General features: G+C 56.3%; 2 protein-coding genes across 8 annotated transcripts; one reads left to right on the top strand and one right to left on the bottom strand.

Annotated features, from left to right (window-relative positions):
- The first annotated feature begins 775 nt into the window (after positions 1–775).
- On the top strand, positions 776–7,791 carry HIPK4 (homeodomain interacting protein kinase 4). 2 transcript variants are annotated; one of them, XM_045785156.2, is made up of 4 exons: positions 776–1,240; positions 4,550–4,906; positions 5,650–6,498; positions 7,237–7,791. In XM_045785156.2, exons 1-4 carry the CDS (start codon positions 776–778, stop codon positions 7,414–7,416), a joined length of 1,851 nt encoding a protein of 616 aa, XP_045641112.2. In that variant the 3' UTR covers positions 7,417–7,791. The 2 variants fall into 2 exon arrangements, with proteins under 2 accessions (XP_045641112.2, XP_087726916.1); XM_087870790.1 differs by having other exon boundaries at positions 5,650–6,510.
- A 629-nt stretch (positions 7,792–8,420) lies between these two features.
- On the bottom strand, positions 8,421–26,043 carry PLD3 (phospholipase D family member 3). Of its 6 annotated transcripts, none has more exons than XM_045785188.2 (13): positions 25,873–26,004; positions 17,885–18,019; positions 15,793–15,884; positions 15,618–15,692; positions 15,384–15,526; positions 14,718–14,901; positions 13,344–13,464; positions 13,140–13,267; positions 11,686–11,886; positions 10,304–10,443; positions 9,636–9,801; positions 9,005–9,104; positions 8,421–8,921 (listed from the first exon to the last, which is right to left on the bottom strand). In XM_045785188.2, the coding sequence occupies exons 3-13, from the start codon at positions 15,817–15,819 to the stop codon at positions 8,734–8,736; spliced, it is 1,473 nt and encodes a 490-aa protein (XP_045641144.2). In that variant the 5' UTR covers positions 15,820–15,884; positions 17,885–18,019; positions 25,873–26,004; the 3' UTR covers positions 8,421–8,733. The 6 variants fall into 6 exon arrangements, with proteins under 6 accessions (XP_045641144.2, XP_087726917.1, XP_045641162.2 ...); XM_087870791.1 differs by having other exon boundaries at positions 17,885–18,038; positions 25,873–25,963; XM_045785206.2 differs by lacking the exon at positions 17,885–18,019 and having other exon boundaries at positions 25,917–26,043.
- Between the last annotated feature and the right edge of the window lie 104 nt (positions 26,044–26,147).

Raw genomic sequence — 26,147 nt, 5'->3', positions numbered from 1 at the left:
GGGTCCCGCTCCAGGCTCCGGGCCTCCATTCTCATCCCCTCTGATCCACTCTTATTCTCACAGTAGCTTTCTGACACTTAAATCTGACCCAGTCCTCCCTTGGTCACAGTCCCTCTGTGGCTCCCCAGTGCCCTCCGATAAATAAGTCCAAACTCCTTAGCCTGGCATGCAAGACCTTTTACCACCTGGCCCTGCTTCAGCCGCACCTCCCTACCTCATGGCAGCCACAGGCAGGGGCAGGTGTTTGCTGAACACGGGGACACACACGCGCACACACACGCGCATGAGCGCACATCCCCCAAGCTCTTCACCTCTGTTTAGGAATGTCCCAGTCCTATGTGCCAGAGGTCCAGGATTGGACTTCCTTCTCAGTCGACCCTTCACCTGTCCAGCCCCTCCAGGGTTCCGACACTGGAGTGGGGGAGGGGGCTCGACCTGCCACCCCACCCCCCATTCCAGCTTGGGGCTCAGGTCTCCGACAACAGAACCAGAGCCACTCAGCAACGCTGGAACCCATTCGGGGGGGCCTGGGGCCCCTCGTCCCAAGCCAGGAGGGCTTTGGGGGAGGGGTGTGGCCCCTGGCAGACTGGCAGTGTGGCCCAGGGGGCTGGGGGGTGCCAGGGAGGTGGGGGCGAACCTCGAAGCGGGAGGCACGAGTCTGGTTCTCTTTCCCCCGCTAGGGGGGCCTCGGAGCCGGTGGCGGGCCGGAAGGCTTCGAAGGCAGAGCCTGTGGGGCGGGGGTGGCAGCAGGGCTGCGTCAGGTGGCAGGGGCACCATGGCCACCATCCAGTCCGAGACCGACTGCTATGACATCATCGAGGTGCTGGGCAAGGGCACCTTCGGGGAGGTGGCCAAGGGCTGGCGGCGAAGCACAGGCGAGATGGTGGCCATCAAAATCCTCAAGAACGACGCCTACCGCAACCGCATCATCAAGAACGAGCTGAAGCTGCTGCGTTGCATGAGGGGTCTGGACCCCGAGGAGGCCCACGTCATCCGCTTCCTCGAGTTCTTCCACGACGCCCTCAAGTTCTACCTGGTCTTCGAGCTGCTGGAGCAAAACCTTTTCGAATTCCAGAAGGAGAACAACTTCGCGCCCCTCCCTGCCCGCCACATCCGCACGGTCACCCTGCAGGTGCTCAGAGCCCTGGCCCGGCTCAAAGAGCTGGCGATCATCCATGCTGATCTCAAGCCCGAAAACATCATGCTGGTGGACCAGACCCGCTGCCCCTTCAGGGTCAAGGTGAGTGCGGCGGCCCTGGCACGGCCACATCCCTCGTTCTTGTCTTCTTCCAGCTTCCCCCAGCCCTGGACACTCTACTGTCGCTAAGGTCTCCCTTGTCCCACCTCCCGGCTTTGGGAGGTCGCCCCTTCCCTGCCCACGATGCCTCTCCCCACCTCCTGGCCCTAAAATCCTCCCCATCTCCCTGTCCCGATTCTGACGTCCTCTCTGTCCCAGACCTGGGACCTCCTCCTCCTTCTCCAATTCATAGTTCAGCTCCTCTAGCCCTGTCCTGTCTATGTGGGGCTGACATTCTCATGGGGGAAACAGAGTCACAAAGATAAGTGAGTCAGATGTGGTATGCGAGTGAGAAGGAGAAAAGATAAAGCAGGGAGGAGGAGGACGTGGGGTGCTGATTGGTGGTGGCGGTGTGAGTGAGATTGTAGACACAGCGGTCAGGGAGCACTCACTGAGAAGGAGACATTTGAGCAAAGTCCCAAAGGAAGGAGGTAGCCCAGTAGACATCTGGGGAAAAGCATCTGGGTAGAAAGAACAGCTAGTGCAAAGGCCCTGAGGTAGGAGTGATCTGAGTATATATGTTTGAGAAGCACCCAGGAGGCCAGGGTGGCTGAAGCAGAGTGAGAAGAGGAAGGATATGGAATCAGGGAGGTGACGGGGCCAGGTCACACAGGGCCTTGTGGGCCACAACGAAGACTGGTTTTATTCTGTGTAAGATGGGGCCACAGGAAGCTTCTGAGCAAAGAGGGGCCGTGATCTGGCTCAGGTGTTCCCAGGGTCCCTCTGGCTGCACAACAAGCCATTGTGAGGGGCAGGAACGGGAGGCTGCTCCGCTCCAGGTGGGAGGCCTGGGTGTGGGGATGGAGTGGGGCAGTGGGAGGAAGGGACATGGTGGGTTCTAGGTAGGTGTGGAGCTACTGACAACAGGATTTGCTGACTGATCTTATGTGAGGTAGAAGCAAGGGCTTCACTGGAGATGAGAGCCTGATGGCCCGAGCGACTGGACGGATGGGAGCGCCATTCTTTATCACAGACATTTTGTTCATTAACGAACATTTACTGAAGACCTGCTCTGGACCCGAACCTGTGCCGGGCACACAGAGGCACCCCCTAGGCATGTCACAGGCCTCTGGGCTCCCCCATCCCAGCCCCAACCCCTCTGCCCAGCCCCCTATCCCAGCCCATTCATCTGCTCTGGACCCCCCATCCCAGCCCCAGCTCCTCTGCCCTGGACCTCTGCCTGTGCCCCCCATCCCAGACCTGGCCCCTCTGTCCACTTCTGGGTTTGTTACTGTCTGGTGAAGGGTCTGCGCTGGGAGCAGGCAGGTCAGTTTTGGTCACCACTGTGACCTTGGCATCTGCCCGCACAGTGCTGCGGTGAGATCAAGGCTAAATGAAGGTCGGAGTCACAGGGAGATGGGCACGCGGGAAAAGGCAGCTCATTTTGACCCAAGAGATGGAAGAACAGAGCCCCAAGGAAGAAGGGACTCCCACAAACGTAGCAGGAGACAGATAGGACAAATCCACAACACCTGGCCAGCATTGGCACCCCTCCTGAGTCTGTGGAACGAATGAAGAACGGATTTCGTGAACACTGAGTGGCCCAGGTCCCTTATGCTCTGAGATTCAGGCCTCAGCCGTCTGCACTCAGAGTGCAGGTTGGGAACCACCCCATCGTGGGGCACCTGGAAGGCTCAGTGGTTTAGGCGTCTGCCTTCCGCTCAGGTCATGATCCCAGGGTCCTGAGATCGAGTCCCTCATCGGGCTCCCTGCTCAGCGGGGAGTCTGCTTGCTCTTCTACCTCCCTCCTGTTCATGCTCTCTCTCACTCTCTCTCTCAAATAAATAAATAAAATCTTTTTAAAAAATCCCATTAGACCACCTTCTGCAAATAGAAGGTGAGGGATGGCTGAATGAAAAGCAGAGAAACTCAGAGGGGGAAACTGAGGCAGGGATCAAGATAGAGTCTTGGCGATTCAGAGCGAAAGTGGTACAGGGCGCCTCCCAGTGGCATCGGGAGAGAAAGACGTTCAGCCAGCCACAGCGCTAATGCAGCGGGTGTTCCGCAAGCCCCGCCCTGTTCCGAGGGCCTGTGAGGGGTGTTAACGGCGCCCGCTGAGGAAGACTGAAGAGGGCGGGGCTTCAAGGAGGTGTCTTCCTAGCAGGTGACACAGAGATGGAGACAGAGAGAGATATGGAGAGATGAGAGACACAATGAACAGGCAAGCAATGAAGGGGCAAAGAAAGAAGAGAGATGCAAGAAAGGGGCAGAAAGAAGAATAGCAGGGATGTAAAGCCCATTCATTCATTCATTCACTCCTGACTGAGGCCCTAACTGCGTGCCGGGCAGTGTTTGAGGCAGCTAGGCATGCAGCAGAGAACAGACAAAATCCCCACCCGAATGGGACTGGCATCCTAGCTGGGTAAAGAGACAATGAACTCAACGAAAAGGTAAAACACATGGGATGTGAAATGGTGTTAAGAGTTCTGAAGAAAAGCAGGGTGCCAGGAACGGGGATAGGAACGGGGGGGGGGGGCTATTTTTTATAGGATGGACAGGGGAGGTCTCACTGAGGTGACATTTGAGACCTAAGATGAGGGAGCCGTGTGGACATCTGGGGGAAGAGCATGCTAGGCAGAGGGAACGGTCAGTGCAAAGGCCCTGAGCTGGGAATGTGCCTGGCTTGTGCAAGGGACAGTGAGACACCTGCGGGAGAGGGAAAGCAGGAGGAACTGAAGCTAGAGAGGTGATGGGTGATGGGACAGATTGCTTGAGCCTTGGGGGCCGCTGTGAGGACGTTGGCTTTAATCACAGGATGTGATAAAGCCACAGGGGGATTCTGAGCAGGGGAAGGATGTAATCGGACTCAGATGTTCACAAGATCCCTCGGGGGCGCGTATGACGAGCAGACTTCAGCACAGAGGGAAGGAGCAGGGAGACCAGCGAGGAGGCCACTGAAGCTGATGGAGGATAGGGTGGCGCGGGGGGAGCCAAGGCTGAAATGCAGAGGGTGCCGATTCTGGATCCATTCAGAAGGTGGAGTTGACAAGATTTGCTGATGGACAAGGAGTGGAGTGAAAGACAGAGAGGGGTCCTAACCTTCATATGCATAAGTTCTAGTGGAAAGAAACAAACACACAAAACCAGAGACAAAGACGGGGTGAAGACAGGGACATAAAAGATAAAGACTCGCAGACACAGGGACAGTCAGATGGCAAATGCAGAAGGACACTGGCGAGAGCCACAGGGGAGACCTAGATCGGTTGTCCCTGACCCCTGCCTTGCTCACCTGCCTCCCCCCCCCCACCCCAGGTGATTGACTTCGGCTCAGCAAGCATTTTCAGCGAGGTGCGCTACGTCAAGGAGCCATACATTCAGTCGCGCTTCTACCGGGCCCCTGAGATTCTGCTGGGGCTGCCCTTCTGCGAGAAGGTGGACGTGTGGTCCCTGGGCTGTGTCATGGCCGAGCTGCACCTGGGCTGGCCCCTCTACCCGGGCAACAACGAGTACGACCAGGTGCGCTACATCTGTGAGACCCAAGGTTTGCCCAAGCCCCACCTGCTGCACGCCGCCCGCAAGGCCCACCACTTCTTCAAGCGCAACCCCCACCCCGATGCCAGCAACCCCTGGCAGCTCAAGTCCTCAGCCGACTACCTGGCTGAGACCAAGGTATGGGGGATGGGGGGCAGACGGGGCAAGGGCAGGTGATGTGTGGGCTGCTGCATCGAGAAAAAAATCTAGGCTAGGCCTCAGAGAGGACTGGAAATTTAAGGGTCAGCTCAAATCACAGCAAGTCACAGCAAGAGAGATGTGGGTGAGACCCAAGGTGGCCCGAAGTATATGGTGGCTCCTCCGAGTCTCATGGCAAGGGGTCGGTAAGCTAGTGTAGCAAGCAGGTTCCACCGCTGGGAGGCCTGGCGGGCTGGGCTTGTGGGTGGGGGCCGCAGCAGCAAGAGGGATCTGGATTTGACTTCAAGGAGGACTAGAGGTTGAGGGCAGCTCCTAGGCTGGCAGCTGGTGGGGGCTGGACCCATGGCTCTGGAGAGGACCGGAGGTCTGGGGGAGAAGTGAAACTTGGCTCAGTGAGACTGGGTGAGATGGCAGGAAGACCAAAGAACCCAATCTGGTACATTTCCTGAAGCCGTAGGAGCGTCACACCAGAGGGGCTCCACCGTTAGGGAGGAGGTATGGCCGTCCCCGCAGCAAGAGAGCTCCAGGTCCCATCATGGGCAGAACTGGAAGTCTAGGTTCAGGTGTGTGGACTTCATAGCAATGAGAGAGTTCTGGACCAGACTGGAGGGCAGACTGGAAGCTGGGGGGAGGGGGTGGTCATACACGGGCCCCCCTGCAGAAGCACCCGAGGCCCAAGGCCCGGACTCGACGTCAACCCCGTGCCCACCGTGTCCCACCAGGTGCGCCCCCTGGAGCGCCGCAAGTACATGCTCAGGTCGCTGGACCAGATTGAGACAGTGAACGGTGGCGGGGCAGCCAGTCGGCTGACCTTCCCAGACCGCGAGGCGCTGGCGGAGCACGCTGACCTCAAGAGCATGGTAGAGCTGATCAAGCGCATGCTGACGTGGGAGTCGCATGAACGCATCAGCCCCAGCGCAGCCCTGCGCCACCCCTTCGTGTCCATGCAGCAACTGCGCAGCGCCCACGAGACTACCCGCTACTACCAGCTCTCGCTGCGCGGCTGCCGCCTCTCGCTGCAGGTGGAGGGCAAGCCGCCCACGCCGGCCGTGGCTGCTGCGGAAGACGGGCCGCCCTACTACCGTCTGGCCGAGGAGGAGGAGGCCGTGGGCGTGGGCAGTGTGGTGGGCGGCGGGCCCTTCTTCTGCGAGGAGAAGGCGCCGGGCGTGCAAAGGGCCATTGATCAGCTGGATGACCTGAGTCTGCAGGAGGTGGGGCGAGGGCTGTGGGGCGAGACCCGAGCCGACGTGGTTCCTGACATGCTGGCCCCACTCAAGGCAGCCGCCGCTGGCCGCCGGGTGCCCGACTCGGGCCCCGAGCCCATCCTGGCTTTCTACGGCAGCCGCCTGGCAGGTCGCCACAAGGCCCGCAAGGCACCCGCGGGCTCCAAGTCTGACTCCAACTTCAGCAACCTCATCCGGCTGAGCCAGGCGTCCCCTGAGGATGACGGGCCGTGCCAAGGCAGCGGCTGGGCAGAAGGAGAGCGCCGCGGGGCCTCGGCCGAGCCGCCCACGCTCCCGCAGCGGGATGGGGATGGACCAGGCATCAAGGATATGACCATGGATGCTGACGTAAGCCCGGGGGCCGGCCGGGCTGCGGGTGGTTCTGGGATCAGGGCCTCCCCGAGCTCCAGGATAGGGGGTACAGTGAACCAGCCCCCCCCCCCCATCTGCATTGCCTGCTGCTGGCTCGGGGTTCAACACATACTAGTCCACTCTTAGGATGTGACGAGGTTCGGCAAACACTAACCCACATTCAGGATAGGATTAGGACTTGATATGGCTCAGCGTACACTGACCTGTATTCAGGATATAACATTCAGCACACACTAACCCCCCTTACGAGGTGATAAGGCTCTGCACACTCTGGTCACTTCAGGGTATAAGGCTCAGCACACACTGGTCACTTCAGGATATGAGGCTCAGCACACACTAACCTACTCTTAGGCCGTGATGGGGCTCAGCCGGTACTAATCCACCGGCAGGCTGTAAGAAACTCCGAAGGCATTCATCCACCTCCAGGAGGTGACAAAGGCCTGGCACTCAGAACAAGGCCTTAGCAGGGGCTCACCCCCTCTCAGGAAGAAGCGACAAAGCCTCAGAGACACTAATAGTCCCTCAGAACCCACTAGGGTCTCCACACACACTGTTTGAGCCCCGAGTTGCGATGAGGGCTCGGGACCTACAAAATCACCCTCAGGAAGTGACAGGGATTCAGTTGGGACTGGAGAGAGTCCAGGAGGGGCAGGCTGGTGGTTCCCAAGGCTGGGGGCTCCTTGGCTGATGGTCCTTTCTTCTCCTCCCCAACAGAGGCCGGGCCCTGAGCTCTTCGACCCCAGCAGCTGCCCTGGGGAATGGCTGAGTGAGCCAGACTGGACCCTGGAGGGTGTCAGGGGGCCACGGGCTCAGGGGCTCCCACCCCGCCACACTCACCCGCATGGTCCAGCCCGGGCCACCAGCTTTCTGCAGCACGTCGGGGGGCACCATTGAGGGTGACCCCACCCCTGCCCATCCCTGGGGGCTGCGCTAGCTGGGCTGGCATCCCCTCCTCAGAAGCCATTTCCTGAACCCACAAATTATTCTTACAGAAAGACAGTTATCCAGAAACACCCCATTCCCTTTGCCCATGGTGCATGCCAGCACACACCCCCCGAACACAGGAGGGCCTTGGGGTCTGGCCCGTGGCCCCCCCCACCCCGGGCCAAAGGGACACAGGAAGGGGGCTGCCCCTGCTGGCCCTGAGCATGCCCTCGGCCCTGCTGCCTCTGCCTATTTCAATAAAGAACTGTTCTGCAGCTCTGCTTGAGGCCTGGACTGGAGCTGGGGTGGGGTTCAGGTGGGCGCCCGGGGCCCTGCTCTCCAATGCTGCTCTCAGCCGGCCCCTGGCTCAGGCTGGAGGCTGGGCTGCCATCCCCCTGCTTGCACACTGTCCCATCCCCTAAATATGCTAAGTGCTTGGCACAAGAGAATCCACGCTCGGAACATTCCCTGTGTCCAGCAGGGGCCAATGCGAGCTTGCCAAATGCCAAGGTCTCATCTGTTGACCTGCCCTTGCCACGTGTATGGGCTTGGCATGCCCTCCCCCATGCTTGGGTCATGGTAACGTGTAAATTCCCTTGGCAGGCATAAATTCATGCTTGGTGCACACTCTGGTGTTGGGACATGCGAGGCCACCCGTGGGAGCCGGTGACGGTTCAGTGTGTGCCCATCTGGGAACATGATGAGTGGAGAGCCAGCCTGCGCTGGCTACGCGAGGCTCAGCTCCCGTGGTCACACGCTCCATGCTCAGCACATACTGGCTCAGGTGCATTGCACACTCGGGGCTCAGCACATGCCAAATACATGCTAAGGGCATAGCACATGCTGTGGCTTCAGGCCATGCCAAACCACACTGGTAACACGCCGAGGGCTCTGCAAACACGGTCTCCAAGAGAGGAGCATGCCGGCATCCCCTACCCGACGCCCCACTTCATATCACTCAGTCAGCCACAGGCTGTACAGACAAGTAATTTACTTCTTATTATAACCTTGAGCCCTCTTTGCCCTGGAAAGTGGGGTGGGCCAGGGGGCCGGGCCCAGCATGCACCCCCATTTCTTCGGGGGCTGATCCCTCCCCCAGCTGGGCTGGGTCCTGGGGCCGCAGCATCAGGCCGGCAGGGGCGGAGATAGAGGTGGGACAGCAGGGGAGAGCCAGGGAAGCCACGATGGGGCACACAGAAGCGGGGGCACGGGGACAGGGGCCAGGACCCAGGATATCTGGGTCCGCGGGGGCCTCGCAGGCCTTGGCCTGTCTGCCGGACCGGGGCCTCACAGCAGGCGACAGGCGTTGCCCACGCTGTCGGCTGAGGTGTCAAGGTCATGGCTGTAAGGGGAGTCCCAGTCCCTCAGGAAAACGGCCTCCAGCTGGCTCCTCAGGCCCCCCCGCCCATTCTGCGTCACCAGCAGCGAGGTGCCCGCCGTCTCCGTGAAGTAGCTGCCAGACCAGTTAGAGGTTCCTGTGGCGGGGGGCAGAGAGTCAGAGCCCGGAGCTGTGCGAGGCCTCCCCTTCTGTCCCCCTGGCGGTGCTCGGGACACTCACCAATGTAGGTGGCCCGTTCAGTCACCATATACTTATTGTGGTTGACACGGGCGTATGGGATTCGGGCCTGGCTCTCATCCGCAGGGACCACAAAGAGTTTCTGAGTGGGAGGGGAGAATGGGAAGGAACGTGAGCTGCAGGATGGGGGTGGAGAAGCCCCAGGGTCTGCGTGGGGGAGGGGAATCAGCAGGACTGGGGACGCAGCTGCTTCCGCTGGACCCCCTGGAGCCAGAACAGGGCCCATCGGAGGGGGGTATCAGTAACAGTGGCTGAAAGGGAAGACCCAGGTGCCTCACTTGTCACTCCTTCTCGTATGGCTCCTATTCGTCCCTTAGGTCTCGCCTCAGATGTCCCCTTTTCCAGAAAGTCCTCCTCGACCCCTCCCCCCCCCCCACATACACCCAGGCTGGGGCAGAGGCTTCCTCTGGGCGCCCCTATCCTGGCCATGAAGCCACCTCCATCTGGGCCCTGCCCCCTCTCCCCGTGTCCCGCCATCCTGGCCCGACTTGGGTTCTCCCCATCATGGCACGGTCTTGTCCCTCGGGGTCAGCCCTGTCAGGGAACAGGTGAGCTCCACGAGGGCTGTGGGCCCTGCACAAGGGCTGAGGGTGGGTCTGGGGTGGGTGCTTACCACCTGGATATCGGAGTGGGTGTGGTTGTCACGCAGGGCAGCCAGGGAGAGCAGGAAGGCCCGCATGGACGGCTCAGAGTGTCCCCAGCAGCTGATCAGCAGGCGTACCTTGACGCCCCGCTCATAGGCAGCCCGCCGCAGCCCGTCGTCAATGGCAGGCCAGAACCTTGGGGGCGGGGGTGCAGGATTCAGAGGGCAGCTTTACCTGCGGCCTTACCCGGAGCTTCAGAGAGAGCCTGCACTAGCTTCAAGGCACCCTTAAACCCCAAGGCCGCCCCATCCCTGGCTCCCAGCCCTGTTCCTACCTCCTCCCATCCCACCTGCCCTATCCTGCCTCTGGCTCCCATTCCTGCCCCAAGCCCCTCATCCTGTCTCCAGCCCATACTCTCTGCTCCCTAACTCTGGAAATCCCACATCCCGCACCCCCTGCCTCCGGAATCCAGTCCCCCGCCCCGCCCCCAATCCCAGGATTCTCATCCTTTTCTCTCTCCCCATCTCCTCTGTCTCAGAGTGTTTACACCCCCTCTCCCTGTCTCCTCTGCCTCTCCCTGTGGCTTCCTGCCATCTGTCCCTTTGTCTAGGTCCCCTGCCTGCTTTCTGGCCTTGTCACTCCCTCTCCCACTCATGGTGGGTCCCTGCCCCGAGCCCTGTCCGTGAGGCAGCGGTACCTGTGCGGGTGGGAGAACTCCATGGTGGGCAGGTAGTTCATGACCGCGACGTAGATGAAACTCCGGGCATTGTCCACCACGTTGAGCAGGGCCTTCAGATCCGGGGTGCGGCCACTGGGACACAGTGGTGGGGGTGCACTCTGGGGGAAAAGGGACAGTCAAGATGGGTGCCCTGCCAAGGGTGCTGTCACCACAGAGCCCTTGTACAGACAGTTTGTCTCAAGCCAGGTCCTGTGGGTCGCGCTGAACCCTACAGCCTCCAGGAAGGGGAGGGATAATTGCCCCGTCCGTTTTATAGGTGAGGAAGCTGAGGCTCAGAGAGGGTGAGTGACTTGCCTAAGGTCACACAGCTGACAAATGGAGCCAGGATTTGAACCCAAGCTGTTTGGTTCCAGAATGTACACTCTAACACAGGGGTTCTGGACATAAGGGTCCTGGTCCAGCAGCAGCAGCATCACCTGGAGCTTGTTAGAACTGCAAATTCATGGGCTTCACTGCACATGGTCTACTGAACCGGGGGACTCGGGTGGGGCTCAGGGATCTGGGTTTTAACCAGTTGTCCCCATGCTTCTGTGCTCAGGTGTAAGGATCTCTCCTATCATCACCTGTGTCCCCGACTTGCTCACAGCCCACCCGGATGGCACTCCTTATGTGCCATTTAACACCAGGCCCTTTACCCTCCATCCTCGTGACAGATGAGCAGACTCAAGCTCTGAAGGGGAAGTGGCCATGGGGGAGCCCTTAACCTTCGGCGCGAGACCACTGGAGCAAAGGGCCCCAGTAAATCACGTGTCCCCGCATCCATGCGTCTCTGTGGCCCTCCACAATGCCTTTGGGCTTGGCCAGGTGACTCGCTCGGGGGGACGGAAGGGGACCCAGATTGGCCACCCCAAGTGGGGGAAATAGCACGAGCTGCAAATAGCAGTGCCGTGTCTACAGCGCTCAATATGTGCCACGGGCAAGAGAACTGTCCACGGTGATGGAAACGTTCTAGAGCCGCACCAGTCAACATGGCAGCTGTTTGCTACCTGGGCCTCCTGAGCTTGCAGTGTGGGTCAGTTTGATGCAGGAACTGAACTGTCAGCGATATTTAATCTTAACTGACTAGAGCCGAACGCAGCTGTATTAGACATCACAGAGCTTCACTAGGGGCTCAGCGTGCATAACCCCAGCTGGACTTGCCCACTGGCCCTAAAGGTTCAGATAATTATTCTAGCCACCGTGGAGAGGAAACTGAGGCCTAGGGAGGTTAGGACATAGCCCCGGCCCCAGACCAAGCAGAGTGAGCAGGGGTGAGTGGTCGGAACCCTCTCTCCGCCCCAACACTGGGCAGGGCTAGACAGAGACTATGAGTGACCCGGCCCTTCCTCCCTAAGACTCACCGCCAGGTAGGCCAGAGCAGGGGTTCCATTGAGACAGATCTCCATTGGTGTCTCTTGATTGTAGCGGGTGTCATAGGGCCGGGGCCAGGTGGCTGGGATGGAGCTGCCCGGCTGGCCCAGGTACCAATAGGCCTCGAAGATCTTGGTCAGGTCCCGAGCTAGGCAGCTACAGTTGTACATGACCACTCCCAGCTCCTTGACCTGTGGGAGGGCGGCGCTGAGCCTCGGGGTGGTGGCCTGGTGCCCACGGGTGACATGAACACCCACAGTCCCCCTCCCCGCTTCCTGTCCCTTGCTCCTCAATCTCCCCATCTATCTGCCCCTCAGTCCTCCATCCCCCCACCCCCTGCCACCACCACTGGAACTGAAGTCCTGGGATGGGCATGAACTTGACTCAAGGCTAAAATCTTGCCAAGTTTTGGTAAAAATCATTTGGTTATTCCAAAGGGCCAGGTTTCCTGAACCTTCGAGTATGCTGTTGCTTCTACCCTCCACAGAACAAGCTCCTACTCATTCTTAGGACTCAGCTGACAGCCTCCTCCTCCAGGAAGCCTCTCTTGACTGCCCCAACTGTGTCAGGCATTCCTCTAGACTTTCACAGTCCCTTGGCTTTCCCTCATTTCTCTTTCTGGTGACACTGGACCAGGAAGACAGGCACTGGGGATGTCTCAGCCATGGCTGTGTCTTTACCATCTCCTCACAAGAGTTGGTAAGATTAGGGGCTTGGGAAATATTTAAGTCAATAAACAATCACTGCCTAAGCTGTACCTTCTTTCCTGTCTTGTGCTATTCCTGGCAGATCCTTCAGTTGTCATATGAGTTGTCACCTCCTTTGGAAGACCTTCCCTGATACTCTGGCTTAGGTCCCCTATCCTGGCCCTAACCCTCTGGGCTGCCACTGCCTGGTGACCAGCCTGTCACTGCACTGGACTGGCAGTTCCCAGGGGTCCATCGCTTACCACCATGTTCCCAGCATCACCCAGGACAGGCCTGGGCTTAGAGCAGGCACTCAAGGAACTGAATAATGAAGGGCCAATCATTGGACAGGGCCTTGAATGCCCTGCAGAGGGGCTGGCAGCTGTCATCGGGGATCAGAACAAACCCCAGGCTTCCACGAGCAGGGGGAAGGCAGTGAGGGCTGGATTTGGGGGATGCACCCCAAAGAGATGCAAGTCGCCATACTCCCATAGAAACAGCTGAGTCATCAGGGCACCGAAGCCCACAACCGCCAGGATGAGGACCAGCAGGACCCAACGGGTTTCCTGTGGGGAGGAGGAGGTGGCGATGAGCCAGCCCACGGCGGGCAGCCCAGCCCATGGCGAAGGTAGAAAGGAAACCACCGCAGAGACTGGCCAGAGAAGACTCTGGGATTGAAGAGGGGTGCAGCTGGAGGCTGGGTGCCCTGTGGGGCAGGGAGCTGCCGGGGAGGGCGGGTGGGCAGGGTGCAGGCAGACCTGGGTCAGGGAGCGCCAGTCCATGTTGGCGCTGCCGATATAGAAGTGGGTCTGGTCCACCACCCAGAACTTGGTGTGCAGAACGCCGTGGGTCAGCTTCTGCATATCCACCATGCGCACCTGGGCACCTGTGACAAACAGCTGGTCAGGAGCCGGCGCGGGCAGCCCCAGGCCCAGCCCGCCCCCGGCCGCCCGGTAGCTCACCACTTTGCAGCAGGGCCTGCAGGTCAGCCTGTGGCTGGGGCCCATTGGGCTTGCTCACAGTAATGCGGACCTTCACACCTTGAGGGGCCAGGGTCTGCAGCTGCCGGAGGACCTCCTCACCCTGCAGAGAGGGGACAGCCTCTGAGGCCAGCTCTCCCACCCCAGGCAGCCCTCCCCAAAAGGCTGTTTGCCTCTTGGGTCTCAATGTGCGATCAGGAGTGAACAGGTTTTCCATTCGCCAGCACACCGAGGGATGGCTTTATAGGCTAAGCTATGAAAACCTTTCGTCTGTTTTAATTACCGGTGCTCTCGGCCCCGCCAGGGCCTCCCTGCCACTCCTGTCCTGCCAGGGACCTTCCCAAGATCCTGCCTTGGAAGCATCACTGCCTGGCACTGCAGGGGCCTCCAAGCACCTCGCAGGACGTTGGGGGGGATGGCACAGGCTGGGGGTCCGGGAAGGTATGGGTGAGGCTTGATGATGCCAACAACGGCCAAGGATTCCCTGTCTCCTACTGTGAGCCGGGCCCCACTCCAAGCCCCTTCACATCTGAACTCACCGATTTCTCACCACTCTCACGGATGAGGCAGGGCTGAGTATAATCCCCGAGGTGTGGAGGAGAAAACTGGGCACTGGAGAACTCAGGGGTGACGTTGGATTTGAACCCACAACACCGGCCTCCTATGGAGCCAGCGGGGGCTGGGTGCTCATATCATTTTTAACTTCTGTAATTATTTTTTTTCAAGTGGTGCTCGGGGAGCCCAACGGTTTTAATAAATGTTAAGCTCACTTCTGACAAAAAGAGGCAGCGGGGGGAGGAAAAAAGAAGGGACAGATTCAGTGTGTTTTGCAAGGAAGGGGTTAGTTTTCTGTTTTTTAAAAGTGTGCCTGCACACCGTAGGAGGATGTAAAGCGAACGCTTGGACAGGGCTGACCGTGTCAGACGCTGCGCGGTCATTTGCATGGATGTGCCTGTTTTCTTCTCGGAAGGGTGACTGCTACCTACTGGCCCCATTCTACAGATCAGGAAACTGAGGGCTGAGGGGGTGAGGTGACCCGCCCAAGGTCACACAGCTGGGCAGTGACAGGCTGGCTTGAGGTTCGGCTGCTACTCACTCTGCTCCTTCCATTTCTTTGTGTGACTGGGTTTGGGGCAGCTTGTGGACGAGTGACATCTGTCCGCCTAATCCCTTGTAAGCGAACCCACACCCTGACATTCAGAGGCCTCCAGATGACCGTGACAAAGGCCCCCGGTCCAGAGGGCCATGTGAAGACAGGTGCTCCAACCCGCTGTGTGAGACATGCCCACCCGTCTCCCGGGCTGCAAGGGAACCCCCTTTACCACCCCACCTTCACCCCCCATGCTTCCCAGGTACCTGCTGGGCAGAGGGCTCCTGAGTGTGGGTGTCATTGTTGGTGAGGGTCCAGTAGAAGGAGGCGATGTCCAGACTGCTGTGGGCACCAGCGAGCAGGCCCAGCCAGGCCTGGCTGGTGGAGGGGTTGCCCGTGGAGGCATTGGGGAAGTCCAGACCCTCGGGAATGCTCTCCACCAGCACTGCTCTGGGGGGCGGGGGGGGGCAGTGGTATCAGCCACAGAGGGCCAGAGACAACCGGCTGGAATCTGAGTGCTTACCTGTCTGCCCACTGAGGTTGGAAGACTGTGTGCGCCTGTACTCAGGATTCTCTGTGTGTCTGTGCGTTTGTCTGTCTAGACGTGCAGAAGGAAAACTGTGTATGTAGATATCTGTGTGTGTGTGTGCGTGTGTATGTGTATCTGTCCACAGATGTGACGGAAGATGCCATGTGCATCCGTGTGTGCCTGTCGATAGATCCAGACAGAAGATGATGCTGTGGCTGTCATGGGAACGGCGTTGGGGATGGAGGGAAGACCCTGTGACGGTGCACTTGGTGTCTGCGATCACCTCGGTCTGTCACAGGGAGTGGGTGGGGCTCAGTGCAGGCCCTGCTCAGTGTGTAAGTGTCTGTGCGTGGCCTGGCAGGGCTCCTTCCCGCGCCCTCCGAGGCCCCCCTCCTAAACTTACTCGCAGGGGTCATAGCAGGGGGCTGGGCGCTGGTTGGGCCCAAAGAGATGCAAGTCGCCGTATTCCCAGAGAAACAGCTGAGTCATCAGGGCACCGAAGCCCACAACCGCCAGGATGAGGACCAGCAGGACCCAACGGGCTTTCTGTGGGGAGAAGGAGGCGGCGATGAGCCAGCCCATGGCGGGCAGCCCGGCCCACGCTGGAGACAGGCTGAGGGTGGTGGTGAACTCCTACCTTCTCTGCAGCCTTCCAAGCCTCGATCTCATTCATGGGCAGCTCACTGGCAGGCTCCTCCGCAGGCACCTTCAGCTGGGGGATGGGGATGGCAGAGGGGGTGAAAGGGCAGCTTGGCGGGCGTCTGCCCTCCACTGCGCCCAGCCCCATCCCACTGGGCCCCAGATCCACCTACCTCCTGGTACATCAGTTTAGGCTTCATCTTGCCAGGCAGCCAGGGGATATGCCGAGCCCAGGCAGGAAAGTGGGTGTGTCAGGGTCTCCAAACTGTAGGGAACAAAAGCTGGGACTGTGGGGGTGTTCTGGGCCTTAGGGGAAGCAGATTAGTCTTGGGCTCACGAGATCCATTGGGTCTCCCCGTCCGCGATCACGGGGGCCAGTGGCATGGGGCCCGTCACCCCCAAAAGGAGGAAGCTGACCGCTGGTCAGCAGGAATTTCGAAATCCCTCAGGGTCTAACGCCTAGCTTTCTTCCCATCGGTCTATGCTGCCCACGCTGCCGCCCTGAACGCCCACCCTGCCCCCCTGAGCGCCCACACTGCTCCTCATTAATGGTCACGTTGCTCCCCATTAGCGTCTTCCCTTCTCTGAGCTCTAATCTAGACATTCCCCAAAAGACAACTCTGGATGGGGTCAGCGGAGCCCCAAATCTTTGCCTGGCTTTTCGCAACCCGGAGACCACCCAGGGAGCACTTTCCAGGTGGCTCCTCTGCCATCACCCTCAGGTACCCACCGGACAGCTCAAGCTGGGAGCCCGGGACTATCGGGGCCTCACCGCCAGTCCCCAGCCCATCCCCCTAGCCATCCTCCTCCACCTTACCCCGGAGGGGACTCGGCCTGACTCCGCAGGCGGCAGCTGCTACCTCCGCGGGGCCCCAGCTACTGCCCCAACAGGCTGAACAGGGGCGGGAGGAAGGAGGGGGCGGGCCCAGACTGGGCCCCGCCCACTGCAGCGGGGAGTCTGCGCACTGCGCAGGCCGCCCCGGCTCACCGCAGGGAGAAGGGGGGCCGGGGTCCCCTAGATACGGTCCCGCCAACCTGGCCGGGGTGGGTGGAGTACATGGTTGGGGGATGGGTTTTGCCACCCCCCCATCCCCCCAGAGCCCCAGTGTGGGGTAGGGAAGCCCCGCAGGTAAAGAGAAAAAGGCACCCCACATCTTTCTTCTCCACAAACCTTGTGAATTTTTGTACCATGGGCATGTATTACCCAGTCAAAAATAAATAAAATTGTTAAAAGACGTATAAAATGAATGTCAACTATACTCAAAAATTTTTTTTAAATCCTTATAAAATAAAATGGAGAGATGAAGGTTGAATAATACGATTTCTAGACGTAGCGAAAAAAATCAGCAGAAGACACAAACCCAAGCTACGGGGTGGGATGGGGGGAGAGCGGAGCGGCGGAAGGAGACGGTGGGTTTTCTGCTGGAGTCTGTTTGGATAACAGTATTTGATTTCTTAAAAAAAGCCAACTGATATTTTGATAGGGATTTTTTAAATCCTTTGTCTCTGAAGTCCAGGCTCGGCTGGAAGGATACACAAGATTTCCCATTTCCCATCTCATATCTCCCAAGAAGGATTTAAGTCCACCGCTGGAGAAATGAATTGAAGAACCTTTCCCCGCCCACCTCTCCCAGTGAAAAGGGGGCAGCACGCTCTCCCCTCCATCCACGCAGGAAGTCAACAGATAAGTGCAGAAAAGCGTTATCGCTGAGAGAAGCAACAGCGTCAGAAGTGGCTGCCTCGAGAGTGGGCTTTGGGGTGGGTGAGGATTGCTTTTTATTGCACGCCTATTTTCTTTTTTAAAATTGTGCGATATAAGCGACTCACAGAAAAGTAGAGGAAGAAAAAAAATCTCTGCAGGTTAAGGAATAATTATAAAGCCAACACAGGTGTTGCCGCGTCCCACGGCATGCGCAGGCATTACCGTGATTTTAAAAAAGAAGGGAGAAAAAAGAAAATTCCAAAAGGGAACTAGGTTCTCCCCTCACCGGAAGATCCAGCCTAGATCTGAAAGGGTAATTTGGAAACCCCTTCCCACACAAGGTCTGATCCCAGACTGGCAAGAGCTGAGGACAGCTAGACCCCCTCCTCTTACTGCAGAGGGCCAAATGGATCCATCAAGAAATGGCAACAGATCAAGGTTATTTGGAATTCCAGAGGTCACCAGGAGAAGCAGAAGATAACAGTCTTAGGGGTGGCTGACCAGCAGGGTTGCCAGGTGGGGGAGGGGAGGCATGGGGCAGGAGATATTTGCCTTTTCTTTACCTGCGACGGCCCTGGTGAGAAATGTTCTATTTAAGAATATGGGGTTGGGGAGCGCCTGGCTGGCTCAGTCGGTAGAGCACGCGACTCTTGTTCTCCGGGTTGTGGGTCCAAGCCCCATGTTGGGGGTAGAGATTACTTAAAAACAAACAAAAACCTGGGGTTGGAACAGCAGGAGATTTAAAATTAGGGAAGATAAAATTAGCAAAAACAAAACCGAGGGAGAGGTAGGGCACGGAGGTGCAAGGGATGGGATGGGCACAGTAAGGCCAAGAACTGGGATGCCCACTAATACACCAAAAATAGGAAGAAGATAGATGGAGTTCATTTAAACTGCTAGCAACCTTTTGGCTTCCAGCTTGTACAGCGATTACGGGTCTAATAACAGTGGGTTTAATTTTAACTTGCTATATTTTTATCAAAATACCCCTAAAGTGTTGAAAAAGAAGACTAGTGCTGGAGAAGTGGTTTAGACTGGATTAGATTACAAGGCAGTTAATACCAAGGATTCCAGAGCCAGATGCCTGATTTGAATATGAGCCTCAGCTCTTATGTGACTATTTGACCTTGAGAAATGACAGCGACTCTGTGCCTTAGTTTTCCCGTCTGTAAGATGGGCATGGTAGCAATAGTCCCTACTGTTCATAAGGCTGTTCATTAATTTTACACATACTTAGTAGACACTGTGTACCAGGTGTTGTTTTAGGCACTGGAAATACCGCTGTGAACAAAACAGACACCAGGGAAGACAGATAAAAAACGATATAGTGAGTAAATTATACGTTAGAAGGTAGTAAATGCCAGAGAGAAGAAGGGCAGGGGTTGGGGTGGGGTTGGGGTTGTTTGCAATTTTAAATAAGAGGTATCTAGGGGTGCCTGGGTGGCTCAGTTCGTTAAGGGGCTGCCTTTGGCTCAGGTCATGATCCCGGGGTCCTGGGATCAAGCCCCAATGTTGGGCTCCCTGCTCAGCGGGGGTCTGCTTCTCCCTCTCCCTCTCCCTCTGCCCCCCGCCGTGTTGTCTCGCTTGCTTTTTTCTCTCTCAAATGAATAAATTTAAAAATTCTTTAATTAAAAAAAATGAGGAGGTCTGGGAGAGCCTGGCTGAGAGGGGAATACCAGAGAAAACCTCAAGGAGGGGAGAGAGGGAGCTACATGGACTTCTTAGGGAGTGTTTCAAGCAGAGGGACCAGCCAGTGCAAAGGTCCAGAGGCTGGAATATGCCTGATGTGGGTAGGGAAGAGCAAGGAGGCCAGTGTGTCTGTAGTGGGGAGGGCAGTGGGGAAGAAAGCGTGATGAGTCAGAGAGGTGACAGGACCAGATTGTGCAGGGCTTCCTGGACTGTGGTGAGGAGGACAGGGCCACGGGTATGTTCTGAGCAGAGGAGAGACATGATCCGCCTTGGGTTTTGTAGTTGGTTGAATGATGGCCTCAAAAAAGGCATGTCCAACATGGCCATAATCTCTGGAACTTGCACACGTGACCTTAATTGGAAAAGGGGTCTTTGTAGATGTAATTAAATTAAGGATTTTGAGATGATATCATCCTGGATTATCTGGGTGGGCCTGAAATCCAACGACAAGTGTCTCTAAGAGACAGAAGGGAAGATACAGAGAAGACCACATGACCAGGGAGGCAGAGCCACCAGAATGTGGGAGAGGCAGGAATCCCCCAGGGCCTCAGGAAGGGGCATGGCCCTGCCAGCACCTTGACTTTGGATAGCTGGCCTCCGGTGCGGTGAGAATAAGTTTCGGTTGTCTTAAGCCACTCTGTTTATGGTGATTCATTATAGCAGCCACAGGGAACAAATACAGGTGTTTGCAGGCTCCCTCTGGCCGCGTGGGGGATGTGTGTGTGTGTGTGTGTGTGTGTGTGTGTGTGTGTGTGTTGAACTTATAAATCTGAGAAGTGACTCCTTTGAACTAACGGAATTAATACCTATCAAGTGTATAGAATGGACATCCAAGAGGTTCTCATAAATATGATTGTATCACAGCCAAAAAAAAAAAAGAAAAAAAGAAAAAGAAAAAAGAAAAAGAAAAGGCACCTTCCTCCCCCTTCCCCTGCCACCCCCAAGGCAAGATGCTTGCTTTCCATTGTAGGCCTTTAGTTACTATTTTTTTTTTAATGCACATAGGACTTGTGTGGAAATTAAATTATGAGGCTCAGACTCCTAGCTGGGGTGCCCCTTCCTCCACATCACAGTCTCCAGAAAAAGACTATGGCCTCAGCTGGAGAAGTACCCAGCATCCCCATCTCCCCAGGTCCCTGGGTGGGGATGGGGGGTGCAGGGCAGGGTGAGAGTGAAGGTGGGCACGGCTGCCGGACTGCCAGAACCGAACTGACAGGTGCTGCCGTTTCGCTCAGCCCAGCTCAGCTCCTGAGTTCCCAGTAACCTAGAACCCCCACGGGGCTCCAGGGCAATGCCCCGGCTGGTCCTTATGCTCTGTTTCTTTGGTCGTGGGACACATCTCCGCCAGCAAGTGTGTCCCTCCCAGCCGAGAGGATAGCCCCAGCCCCTTGGCTTCTGCCCTGCCTGCCTTGGGGTGTGACACCGCAGCCCACAGAGAAGGAGGAACCAAAACCCACGGGGTTTCTGAGACACGTGCTGGGTCACAGGTTCCTGAACACCCCTCCCTTGGGTGGAGGCGGGAGATTTGATCCCTCCTTCATAGGCAGGGCTTTAGATCGCAGAATCCAGGGTTCAACTCCCACCTGTCATTCTTACTCAGTGACCTCAGGCATGGGGCTTTATTTCTCTGAGCCCTGCTGGCCAGTCTATAGAACGGGGATCATCTCATACTCAGCTCAGGGATCTCTGAATAGTTTAAGGGGGTGGGTCTCAGAGTCCTTCCACCGGCATCCAGATCTCAGCCGTGTGTTTCCGGGAACAGGCTCCCTTCTCTGAGCCTTACTTTCAACCTCAGACCGATAGGGAGACGAACACATCAACCTCACATTTGCTGGGAAGAGTCAATGAAGCGATCCATGGCAGAGAGGCAGACTAGCAAAGCCCCCAAACGAGCTTGCTGGTGAGATCTGTGTATCCCCTAGTACTGTGTACATACTTTTATCACAGATAGACTTATGCGTCCCTTAAAAAAGCTAGTCTGTGTTTGGTTTATTTCTCTACTCCCTGGTGCCCAGCACATCATAACCACTCCATAAGTGTTTGTTGAAAACAGAAGAAATGGAGCAGCAGAATGGAAACCTTGGAGAAAAGACTTTCATACAGGTCTCTCTAGACCTAATGACATTTGTTTAGACACAGTGATAACTGGCATGTGCTCTAAGCCCAGAGCAGATGGGTAGTTGCCAATTACCGCCTTTTTTTTTGCCTGAGAGTTAAGTTCAAGGTCAATTTAAGATTGATTTGAGCCATCCGAGAGAGCTGCTGAAGCACCAGACAGACTACACCACAGGAAACATTTACGAACCTATGGACCTTTCGTATGGTCCAAAACAGAAATGTGTTTAAAAGGAGCTGATTTTCAGGGGCGCCTAAGTGGCACAGCAGTTAAGCGTCTGCCTTTGGGTCAGGGCATGATCCCGGCGTTATGGGATCGAGCCCCACATCAGGCTCCTCTGCTATAAGCCTGCTTCTTCCTCTCCCACTCCCTCTGCTTGTGTTCCCTCTCTCGCTGGCTGTCTCTCTCTCTGTCAAATAAATAAATAAAATCTTAAAAAAAAAAAAAAGGAGCTGATTTTCACTTGATTGTCCAGACCCTTTCGGACTGAACAATCAGTTGTCTGAGGTCAAGTCTACAGAAAACAGAACAGAGCACTGGTTTTGTAAACTTTGGCTGGTTGGTTGGTTGGTTTTTAGCGGTAGAACCTTTATTTCAAAGGACCCCTAGAAGATGCCCTTCCTAGAGAGAGAAGATGCTTGGTCTGAAAAACAATTATATGGGTAAAAACAACAACAAAAAACCCCACCAAAAACAAAAAACCAACAAAACAACAAAAAACCACATCGTGACTGGTGAATATTTCAGAGTTGGAACTAAAAAATTTAAGCTGTTTCATCCCTGCTCAAAACCCCTCTGTGGCTCCCCACTGCCCTCAGAGCAAAGGGCAAACTTCTCACTATATCCTCTAGGGCCCAAAGCTGTCTCCAGCTCTCACCTCTTCCCTGAACTTCAGCTTTGGAAGTCCCATGGCCTTCTAGAAGCTTCTCCCCAGGGGTTCCCAAGGTCAGCTGTCTTATCCATCCCACAGGTCTCAGTCTGTGTGCCACCTTCTCCAGAAAACCCTCCCTGATTGCCCCAAAGCCCTGGGCCTCACCCTGGACCCTCCACAACTTGTCCACTTGACCTCCTGAGGGTCTCTCCCACACACTTCTTTTTTTCTCCCTTCCACGGCCTCAACCTGCCCTCTCCCACCTGGGTCCCCACTCCTGTCACCTCCCTTGGCTCCCAACCTCCACCCAGCCCTCCTAGTCCCCCCTCCATCTGAGTCAAACTCATCCCTCTCCTGCTCAAAAACGTCTCTATGCCCCCCGCCAGCCCCTGGGGTCCTCAGGACAAAGTCTCGGCTCCTCACTGTGGTTCCCAGAGCTCTGAAGGATCTCCCCTTGATAACCTCTTCTGCTTACTGTCTCACCACCCTTTATATCCCATCCATATTTAATATCTTTCAGTTCCTTGAACTGAAACCACACCTTTACCACCAAACACTCCCACAGCTGCTGCTCCTGCCCAGCACACCTTTCTCTTCTCTTCATGTCACTCATTCCTATCAGCTCCTGTGCCCCCTCCCCCAGGAAGCCCTTCCTGACTCCTGGGCTGGTCCAGATTCCCCCCTTTTGGGTTCCAGCAGTCCCTGGGCTTTTCCATCCCAGCCCCGACCCTTCTGCCTATGCTTCCCCAATCTCAGCCCTCCGGAGGGCTGGCACTACCTGGTGAGGAGTCTGCCCCACTGGCCTGTGAAACCCATGTGGGCAGCGCGGGGCTGTCTCAGTCACTGCTGTGTGCCCAGTACCACACAGCACAGGGACTGTACACAGTAGCGCCCCATTCATTCATCTGTTCATTCAACTAGTATTTGTTCAGTGACTACTTGCTGGTAAGGCCTGTGTAGAACCTGGGAATACAGCACAAAACAGAAAAAAAAAAAAAAAACCAAAAATCCTAGTAAAGATGACACTCTTTTGGGGGAGACGATAGAGGAGTGAAACATACAGTATGTGCCTTGAGGAAAAATAAAGCAGGGAAGGGGCAGAGTGGCGTCACGATGGAAAATGGTTGATGTCTCAGCTCGAAAATAACACCATGCCGCTGCATATCTGGGGGCAAAGCATTGTCAGCCCCGTTTTTCAGGTGAGGCAGTAGGGGTCGGGGACATCTCTGCTCAGGTTGTACGGTATCAGTTTGTCGGTATGGAATTCGCACCCAGAGCTCAGTTCTGTTCCAGGACACTACGATGTTGAACCAACTCATGAACAGAAAATAAGGCAGAATGTCTTTTCCTTGCCCCGCCCTCTCCCCTGAAGAGGGCAGAGCTCCTTGCTTACTGAGCCAAGTGCTGCTGGAAGCACCTTATGTATTTAATTTCTCACACCAGTCTCTTTCTTAGCCCTGTATAACAGATAAAGAAACTAAAGACCCAGAGAGGTCAAGTCATGGGCACAAAAGGACACAGCCAGGAAATGGTGGAGCCAGGATCTGATCCCAAACTGCCTCGGGGTCCCAGGTGTAGACAGCTGCCTCTCCTGTAGATCTGTGTGGCTGCCCGCCACCCCTCCCCGCCCTGCCCCCAATAGCACCTGAACCCAGAGGTGGCATTGGCTTCTCATGAACACTCCCAATGTCTCCTCCTCCTCTCCCTCCAAGTCTTTGAGAGGGACTTTGGAAGCTTTCTCCAAATATAAAGGATATGTGAGTGCAGCTTTAAGAAGACAACTCTGGCTCTCCTTCCAACCAGGCTGCTCTTGCCAATCCATCCTTGGTAGACGTTCAGGACCTGCTGCTGCTGTTTCACATCACATCAGATTAAGTCTCTCTTCTCCTCCAAATCCTCCCGTGGCTCCTGCCTCACTCAGGGTAAAGCCAAAGTCTTCTCCATGGTCCATGAAATCCAGACGATCTGCCCCCGCCCTCCTCTGGCCTCACCCCCACCCCTCTCCTCCTTCATGGGCTTCCTTGCTATTCCTTAAATAGTCAATGCATGCCCTGACCTCAGGGCCTTTGCACTTGCTGTTCTCTCTGCCTAAAATGCTCTTCCCCATAGAGCCACGTCACTCTCTCCCCTCCTTCAAGTCTTTGTTCAAATGTACCATCTCAAAAAACCTTCCCTGACCACCTTATCTAAAACTATAACCTTTACCATGTATTTCCAACCCTCTTCTGACACATCATAGAATCTACTTACCTGTTCGCTTGTTGTTTCTTACCCCTGCTAAAATGTAAACTCCATGAAGCCAGGGATCTCTGTCTGTTTTGTTCATTGCTGTGTCCCCCATGCCTAGCACAGTGTTGGGCATGTAGAACATACTTAGTAAATATTTGTTGAATGAATAACTTGTGTTTTTATTCCCATATTGCAGATGCAGCAACTGAGGCACAGGGATGTGAAGCCACCTCTCAAGGCCATGCAACTACTTAAGTACTAAGTGCTAGCACCAAGACTGGAACCAGAGTTCCAGCTCTCAGGCACACATTGCTAACCACTGTCCCACACTGCCTCGCTAAGGCAAGCTGAGTGGATAAGATACTTACCTCTCTACCCAAGCATTCAGGGTTGCTGAGGTTTGACTGAGGTGTGCTGGAACCTGCCTCATCTCTCTGTACCCCTGATTCTAGAAGTTAAGAGAATCTGGGTCTAAGCTAGCTAGTCCCCCCCGCACCCCCCACTACTCCTGGACTCCCACTATAGCATCAGCTCAATGCTCTCATTTTGGGAGTGGCGGAACCACTCAATCCATCAAGGTAGAGATAGGGATTAAGTATTTACCCGAGCGAGGTTTGTAATGGCCGATGGGCCACCCCTTCAGGTGGGGTGACATGGCAGAGATGAGAACATGGAGATTGTGACGTGGGGTGGCGTGGGGTGGTTGCCGTGGTAGAGGGTATCAGGATAAAGGGAGTGTACCGGCGCCATGGGAATGAAGAGGGCAGCTGAGGGGAAGGGGGGGGGGAGTGACAATGAAGAGTTGATGAAGGTGACTGCATGAGAGTGAGGATGACAAGGTTTTTAACATTATTAGCCCAAATCACCACGTCAAGCTGCGCACATCACAAGAATAAACTCGCAGAATCCTCACAATCATCCTTGACACAGGTGTCCTTGTGTGTGTGTTACAGACCAGGAAGCTGAGATTGCAAAGATGTGATCAGGTGGTCAAGGTTACCCGGAGGTTTCATGGTAGATCTGGGAGTCTGGCATCACCCCAGGAAACGGGCTCTAGTAGCCCATATGGTGGTGAGTATGTGAGAGGTGACACGGGAAAATGATGGAGACATGGCAGGAGGAAAAACAAGTGGAAGGCAGAGTGGCTCCTTATGAGGAAAACTAGGAGCATAAGGCATGGACGGTGACTGTCAGGAGCATAGGTGACACGGGAGGTATGGAGACATAAACGGTGAAAATGACATAAGGGAAGCGTGACTGCGATTTAAGGATTTGGTGACAGGAGGCGTGTGCGGGTGAACAGGGCTATGATGACGACTTACGAGAAGTGAGGACTTCATAAAGGAAAAATAGCAACAAAAGAGGGGGGCAGGCGACAGAAGGCGATGGCGGCATAAAGGGGGAAAGACTGCAACGTATGGTGGTAATGCGGGCTTAGAACGAAAGCGAATTAAGGGGGTTGACAGTGACATAAGTAGGGTGATGGCGGCAGAAGTGGGGTGGTGAACATTCAACCGGGATGCGACATAGGGGAGGGATGGCTACATAAAGGGACACTGGATGACATGAGGGGAGAAATGCATTACAGAGGGAAGGACAACACGAAAAGGGTAGCAGAGGCGCTGCGCCCCCAGATCGCACAGTACCTGCACTCCACGTCTCCCACTCCCGGACCCAGCCCAGCACGCACCTTCCAGGCTGGAGCCCCGCCCGGCCACCCCCGCCGCGCGCAGGCGCACTCCGGCAGGACTGCGGGCCGGCGGGGGCCAGGTATGTGCCTTTCTCATTGGCCGCGCTCCTCGCTAGCGCGGGGCGGAGGGAAACGCCTGGGAGACAGGGGGGAGGTCACGTGACGGTTGCGGCCTCACTCTCGCTGGTGGCGGTCCGGCTGGCTAGAGCGGCCGCGGGCTGGTCGGTCCGG

Source organism: Ursus americanus, chromosome 21 (assembly GCF_024610735.1).
Source record: "Ursus americanus isolate L20-20 chromosome 21, mUrsAme1.1.p, whole genome shotgun sequence".
Lineage (NCBI taxonomy): Eukaryota > Metazoa > Chordata > Mammalia > Carnivora > Ursidae > Ursus > Ursus americanus.
This window is presented reverse-complemented; position numbering and strand designations above follow the sequence as displayed.

Coding starts and splice junctions, on each gene's coding strand:
- HIPK4 (XM_087870790.1), top strand. CDS start 776: ATGGCCACCATCCAGTCCGAGACCGACTGCTATGACATCATCGAGGTG. Junction 1,241..4,549: donor GCTGCCCCTTCAGGGTCAAG/GTGAGTGCGGCG, acceptor CCCCCACCCCAG/GTGATTGACTTCGGCTCAGC. Junction 4,907..5,649: donor ACTACCTGGCTGAGACCAAG/GTATGGGGGATG, acceptor GTGTCCCACCAG/GTGCGCCCCCTGGAGCGCCG.
- PLD3 (XM_045785206.2), bottom strand. CDS start 15,819: ATGAAGCCTAAACTGATGTACCAGGAG. Junction 10,444..11,685: donor CTGCTCTGGCCTACCTGGCG/GTGAGTCTTAGG, acceptor CTTTTCCCCCAG/AGTGCACCCCCACCACTGTG. Junction 9,105..9,635: donor CCCACTCCGATATCCAGGTG/GTAAGCACCCAC, acceptor CCTCCCACTCAG/AAACTCTTTGTGGTCCCTGC.